The 7,092-nt window shown below is 43.6% G+C and overlaps 1 protein-coding gene across 2 annotated transcripts; it reads left to right on the top strand.

Moving 5' to 3' along the window:
• Positions 1-267: 267 nt before the first annotated feature.
• On the top strand, positions 268-6,158 carry SAP30 (Sin3A associated protein 30). Of its 2 annotated transcripts, XM_045552491.1 has the most exons (5): positions 268-573; positions 869-1,828; positions 3,439-3,564; positions 3,978-4,076; positions 5,829-6,158. In XM_045552491.1, the coding sequence occupies exons 2-5, from the start codon at positions 1,514-1,516 to the stop codon at positions 5,949-5,951; spliced, it is 663 nt and encodes a 220-aa protein (XP_045408447.1). In that variant the 5' UTR covers positions 268-573; positions 869-1,513; the 3' UTR covers positions 5,952-6,158. The 2 variants fall into 2 exon arrangements, with proteins under 2 accessions (XP_045408447.1, XP_045408446.1); XM_045552490.1 differs by having other exon boundaries at positions 268-1,828.
• The last annotated feature ends 934 nt before the right edge of the window (positions 6,159-7,092 follow it).

Genomic DNA, 7,092 nt, shown 5'->3' with positions numbered 1-7,092 from the left:
GGCATTTTACATTCAAAAACAAATCATCTATCACTGTTTACTCATTATAGCTAAAAGAACTTTCAAAAAACCTACTGCCTGAAATATGTAAAAAATGTGTTTTTTACTTAAACTGTGAGTGTTACAGAGTGTATCTTCTGACAAATAACGAACGACGCGCCAGCAAAGGTGCAGCCCACGCCCATCCTCCTCCCAGCCCTCCGCCCGCACGCACCCGCCCGCGCGCACACACACGCTGACGCGCGCACACACACGTCCACACGCGCGCACACAGACACGCACGCACGCGCGCGCGTACTCAGGAAACGCTCCTGCTGCCCCCCTCGCTCCCGGCGCTGCCGCGGGGAAGTTTCCGGAGCGGCCGAGCGGACAGCGCCTTGGTGGGCCTCCGGGCCCCTTTCGAGCGACGCTGGACTCCACCCTTCTCCAGATCCGCTCGAGGAGAAAGTGGGAAGGTGGCCAGGGAGGCGGAGAGTAGCCCTGTTGCTGTCAGCCGGCCAGCAGCCCCACTCAGGAGGCGGGGGACTTCGTGAGCCCAGGAACAGAACATGCTTCTCGCAGGAACAGCCCGAGGTTTGGGGACGCCCTCAGCGGGGCCGTGTGCGGCGGCTCCGCCGCGGTCGGGGGTCGGGGCGGGCTTCCCCCGCCCAGCAGGCGCCCGGCGAATCTGGTGCCTCCACGATCGGTCAAGCCGGCTTGTTAGCCGGGACATTCGGGACCCGAGGAGCGCCATTCTCCTGAGTTCTCTTTGGCTTGGGTTTCCCACAAAAGCGTGGTCACAACAAAAACTGTCTTTCCACAAACGCGAAACGGCCCCGAAACTTTTTTCCCACACGCTCCCGTCCTCTGACCCCCCCACCCCCTTTAGGCTTAGCCTCAGGAGTCGGGTGACCTGTCCGAACACCGACTCCGCGAAACCCCGGGAGCCAAACACGGCCCAACCCCGCGGGAGAGCGGAAAGGAGAGAAAACTCTGTGAACCCCAACCACACTCTCCTGTTTTCCCGGCCCTTGAAAGGAAAAAATAAAAAATAAAAAGGCGGCCCGTCGGCGCGCTTTGCATGCTAGGATGAGTAGTTCCTTCACGCCGCGGGGCGCGGGGTCAGGTGGGAGCCCGGGCTGACTCCGCGGCTGAGAACTCCAGCTCCCGCCGTGCCCCGCGGCAGAGTGAGAGGGGCGGGCCGGGAGGGCGTGCGCCGCGCTTGCGCAAGTCAAGGAACCGGAGGGAGGCGGAGGCGCAGCGGTCCAACTGCTGAAGTGTCCATGTGACAGAGAGCGGGGTCCCCACCTCCAGGCGCCGCTCGACTCTGCCCCGGCCCCTAGAGCTGCACTGTTTCGGCGCCAACAGATAGCAGCAGGCCGGGACCCTGGGTGTGCGGCCGTGCCGCCGGCGAACTTGGTGTGCAGAGCGGATTGCCGCCGCCGGGCGAGTGCGGAGGGACCCGGTGGCGCGAGGCGGAGCGGCGGGGTGAGCGCGGATTTCTGTCAGCGCCGGCGCCCCGGAGCGCGGAGACATGAACGGCTTCACGCCTGAGGAGATGAGCCGCGGTGGGGACGCGGCCGCCGCAGTGGCCGCCGTGGTCGCCGCAGCGGCCGCCGCCGCCTCGGCCGGGAACGGGAGCGGCGCGGGCTCCGGGGCTGAGGTGCCCGGCGCCGGAGCGGTCTCAGCAGCCGGGCCCCCGGGAGCTGCGGGGCCGGGCCCCGGGCAGCTGTGCTGCCTGCGGGAGGACGGCGAGCGGTGCGGCCGGGCGGCGGGCAACGCCAGCTTCAGCAAGAGGATCCAGAAGAGCATCTCCCAGAAGAAGGTCAAGATCGAGCTGGACAAGAGCGTAAGTGACGGCGGGACCGCCGGGCCCCGGGGGCCCCGGGAGCCGGGCAGAGGCGTGGGTTGCTGGCGGGGTCTTCCAGACCCGGCTGCAGGGTGGGCTCGTCGTGAGCTCTCTGGCAGCCAGCAAACAACAAAGTCGCTGCAACTCCGGCCGCCACCCGCGACGCGCACGCACCAACACACGCCGCCGCTCCCCTCCTCCCCGGCCCCTGCACTCCGGCCGCCTGCGTCCCTCCCGCGCTGTCCTCCCTCTTCCTCCTCCGCTGCGATCAGGAAGCGAAACAAAGGGGACCACCGCACCGAGGGCCCAGAGTAGTTTTCTTGCAGCCCGGCAGCCCCTTCTGGAATGGAGGCGCCTTTGTTTTGCTGCCCAAGCTTGCGTTTGGCCCCAGGGAGGAGTGGCTCCCCTTGCCTGGGGAGAGGGGAGTCCGGCAGGACCTTACACCGCAGGCAGAGAAGATCCCGTCCGTTCCCGTGTTCCGTCTCCGTCTCCGGAACGCAGAGTGGGAGGGAAGCCAGGCTCCCCGCCGCCTGGCGAGGGGCAGGGTTGTAGCGGCGCTGGCGCTGTCAGCTCCTAGGGCAGCTCTCCGAAGGTGGGGAGCGCGTAACCTATCCGCTTGGCAGCCATCAGCACTTCTTTTTCCGTCCTTTTGAACGTCTGTTCTTTTGACCATCTATGAGGTGTTTAGAGACAACCATACTTTTCGGAGATCTGGCTAGCGGTGAATGAATAATAAGATATCAGAAGCTAGCACAAGTCCTGCATACTTTTAACTTGCGCTTAGCTTAGAAATAAATGTAAAAGCCTGTTAGCTCAGTCCTTGTTTTGTTTTGTTTTTTAAGGCATTAACTGTCAATATACGAAGCCCGATATTTCAAATGTTACTATACAGCTCTCAAGAGTGTAAGTCATTAAAGTTTTTGAAAAGTTTATTTGTGACACTTTCCGCCTGTTTAAACAGTGCTTCAGAGGTGTTCCTGAAAAACTTTTCAGGGAACTTGCGTAATTTCAGATTGCTTTGATTGGAAAAACGCATTACAGACAAACACATCCATTTAATACTCAGAAAAGTTTGTAATTGAAATTTAAATATAGTTAGGATACAAAATCGATACCTCATTTGTAAAAATGGATAGTTTTGTATCAGGAATGTAATACTTTGGATATTAAGTTAGAAAGATTAGAAAGCTTACATTATACTATTTAAATATGCTCTTTAAGTAGAGAAAATTAATATCAAGCAGGAAAATTGTGGGCAACATCATCTTTCCCCTTGTTATTTAGCTCCAGCATGAACTAACTAATTTGGGTCACCCTCACTGCAATTTGATGACAAAACCCACAAGGTTGGAATTTCTCATTTCCTCTGCCTCCCTCTCTTCCCCAACTGGCACCACCCCTCCTTGCCTCATCCTTTTAAGAGTATTGCCAGACATCTTATGTTTAACAGGGTACAGGGTTTAAGAGTAGAAAGAAAAATGCCATTGTCTTAACAATGGCTTGTTTTGACTGTCTTTATTTTTAATAATACACTGTGGACTATGCATTTTACTAATATGTAGACACATTTTTACTGTAATCATGCAGTCTGTGAAACTTTTCTGTTTCAGGCAAGGCATCTTTATATATGTGATTATCATAAAAACTTAATTCAGAGTGTTCGAAACAGAAGAAAGAGAAAAGGGAGTGATGATGATGGAGGTGATTCACCTGTTCAAGATATTGACACTCCAGAGGTAGATTAAAGTTTATGTATGTTTAGTGTAAATCCTAAGTAGTACATTTTGAAACTTACATAAAAAGAAACAAACATTTTAAAAAATGTTTAAAGCATTTGAGAAATCTGAAAATGAAAGCAAAATTAAAAACAGCCAGTTAACATGCATTTACACAATCTGAATTGTTATATTTTCAATTGACAATTCTTACAGCTCTGTTGTCATACAACTTTTGTTGCCCCAGTTTGTAATATTTACCCCCAAAAGATTAAAGTGTTTAATAATTTCTAGTTTTGATTATATAAAAGACTTGTTTGACAACAGAGTTAAATTTTTATTGTGCTGAAGTTGAAATGTTTGTTATTATACATGATAATGGTAAGTCTCAAAAAAATTGTATGAACTAATTCATATATGTTAATTTTTTCTAGGTTGATTTATACCAATTGCAAGTAAATACACTTAGGCGTTACAAAAGACACTTCAAGCTACCAACCAGACCAGGACTTAATAAAGCACAACTTGTTGAGGTATATATGAGTTTTAAGCTATTTAAACTAGAGCTCGTTTTCACAAACAAGGGGTGATTAAGTGCTAATGAAATTATTAATGTAGTGTATGTAACAGTACATTTTAGTTCAAAAGATCAAAGTTAATAAAAAAAATCTATTGTGGAAGAATCTAGTTTCCTAGAAATGTTTGTCTGCCACTTAGGAAATTTCTTTATATAATGACTACGCAATGGATTGTGTATAGCATCGTCTAATACTTGCTTTCAAAATCTTAAATGAGAATTTTTTTAATCCTCATTTTAGAAATCAGTTAGCTTTAAAATTCCATTTAACCAGTGAACATTTGAACACTTAACTGAGGCATAATAAAATTAATAAGCTTTAATATCTTTGTTAGAATTAATTTTTTGAAGTTTCTGGTAGAATATGTCTACAGATAAGCCCCTAAACAGTATTCTTACAACTTGCTGATTTAACTATTTCAGAATTTGTCCTTGTTGATGTTAGTTTATTTTATTAGAAATATCCATGTTTTCTTCACATGCAGAAGAGGCAAAGACTTTAATCTCTCACATGCAGTTTGCTTCCATGTAGGACTGCTAGTCCTTCAGTGAGTTTTGAAAAGTTGGCTGAGTGTGTGTGTTCTCAGGAAGTTAATAGAACCAAGAAATCTGTACATCTTATTAAGATGCTTATATATTTATATACTTGTAATTTAATTATATTTAAAATAAAAAATTTTAGTTCCAGCTATTCTGGAGGCTGAGGCAGGAGGATTGCTTGAGCCCAGGAGTATGAGGTTGCACTGAGCTATGCTGACGCCGCTGCACTCTAGCCTGGGTGACAGAGAGAGATCCTGTCTCAAAAAAAAAAAAAAAAAAAGAAAGAAAACAAAAGATTTAGCCATGAATGTTATACTTTAGTCAGAAATGCAGATATTAACAGATTAAGGAATGTACAAATGTAGCACATGTATTTTAAGGGATTCCGGTGTTGGATTGCTATCTTCCTTCACTCCCATAATTACTGTATGAATAAACTTTTTCCTTAAGAAGTTTTTTCTTCTAGAATCTAGATATGCATGTCAGCACCCCAATATTATTCTATTGATAGTTGGCAATGTACATGTTGTATTAGCACAATAAAAAGGCAAGGAAGCAGGTAAATATCCTTCATTGAACATTCCTCTTTCTTCTCTCGTTTTCCATCCATAATTTTTATTCAGAAAAATTTTCAAGATACCTTAACAAAGAATACTGCCAATGAATGAATAAGTAAATATGAGTTGCAGCAAACATATTTGTTAAGATACTTTGCGGTTTGTTTCTCTAGTACCAAAAATTTTTCAACTTTGTATTTATCCTTTTTCCATCAAAGAGGGTAAACCATTACAGGTTTAATGATGCATGTGGATTCTTCTGTTTTATTTCATTGGTATTTAAAGTTTACCAAAGTAAAAATATTTACTTCCTAATCTAGATTCCAGTTATGAAACTTAAAATATGTAAAAAGAAATATAATGCCTAATCAATATATATTGAATTGAGTGGGCTAAGGGTCCTTTGAAATCCCACTATCTATTGTTCATAACATCTTTTTCTTATATGCTTTTCATCCTATTGGTATTTTGTTAAATACAGTATAATTTTTAAAGGAAATAGGTCTTATCATTACATAGCACCATTTCTTTTGATGAAACAATATTTTTATCTAGTTTGTGAAATCTATTAATATCTAAAATTTAATATCCTCAATTTTTTTTCTTTCTAGATAGTTGGTTGCCACTTTAGGTCTATTCCAGTGAATGAAAAAGACACCTTAACATATTTCATCTACTCAGTGAAGAATGACAAGAACAAATCAGATCTCAAGGTTGATAGTGGTGTTCACTAGGAGAGATGGAATTGAGACTAATACTTGGATGCTAACACCGTTCACTGTTTTTTCACATGTAGAAATGTTCTTTGTGTATTTTTTCTACAGAGGATTTTCTCTGGTTTTATTTTCTTTGTGTCTGACTCTAATGATTAGTTGGAAACTCATGTAAAATGAGCTTTCCTAGATTAAAAACTATTTTAAATAAAGGTTATTACTATTATAGTTGCTCCAGTGTATTTCTTCTGTGAAAGTTGATTTTTCTTTTAAACTAAATTTTAGGGATCAGTTTAATTGAGATTTTAATATAAAGTCCTTTATTTAAGTTCCAAGAAATTAGCAAGTTAAAGAGAAGTAACAAATGTGGCACATTTGCTTTCTTTGATACAATCTGATTTGGAATTAAAGATATCCTAAATAGCATTATTTTTTAAAATGTTTTATAGTGGTAGCAGATTTGAAAGATAAACTTCTATTGGGATGCAAGTTCTTTTTTATTTCCTTTTTTGTTGTTATTACTTGATGAAGTATCAGGAAGAATAAATAGTTTAATTTATATGTCCTCCTCCTTCCAAAGAAGATTTAATATGGTAGCAAAGATAGACACAATCCTGAAAGTTGAAATAACAAAGTAAAATTAAATAGTTGTTTCTTAAAATTTTGTCTTATAGAAAAGACATTTATGTGACGCGAATATAGAATGTACCTCCGCAATGCCTCTTAATTTTTGGTCATACCCTGTACTGTTTACTTTGCAAATTAAAACTAATAAGTTGGAGAGATCTAGGTATCTAACAAGATCTTTATTTAAATTTTGGTTATGTATAGCTCTGACTTGATTTATAACTCCTTTTTATGTTTCATTCTGGGTGAGTTTTCTATCAAACATTTTTAACCTCTGCTTTTTCTGAGATTGTATTGCTTAGCTAAATTCTTACCATTAAAAATCAAATTTATAGCTTGTGACACGGGAAAAAAAAACAGCTTCAGTGGTGTTCTGAGATTATGCTGCAGAGTTTAGGCTGGAAATGGATGAGACCATTAATATAGCTCCTGATTTCTCAAGGTTGACAATTGGACCTGGTAATTCTTTGTTGTAGGAGGCTGTCTTGTGTGTTGTAGGAGGATTAGCAGCATCCCTGGAGTCCACTCACTAGAT

The sequence above is a fragment of the Lemur catta genome, chromosome 5 (genome assembly GCF_020740605.2).
Source record: "Lemur catta isolate mLemCat1 chromosome 5, mLemCat1.pri, whole genome shotgun sequence".
NCBI classification, from domain to species: domain Eukaryota; kingdom Metazoa; phylum Chordata; class Mammalia; order Primates; family Lemuridae; genus Lemur; species Lemur catta.
Note: the sequence above shows the minus strand (reverse complement) of the source record. Positions and strands in the feature narration are given on the sequence as shown.

Coding starts and splice junctions, on each gene's coding strand:
- SAP30 (XM_045552491.1), top strand. CDS start 1,514: ATGAACGGCTTCACGCCTGAGGAGATGAGCCGCGGTGGGGACGCGGCC. Junction 3,565..3,977: donor AAGATATTGACACTCCAGAG/GTAGATTAAAGT, acceptor AATTTTTTCTAG/GTTGATTTATACCAATTGCA. Junction 4,077..5,828: donor ATAAAGCACAACTTGTTGAG/GTATATATGAGT, acceptor TTTTCTTTCTAG/ATAGTTGGTTGCCACTTTAG.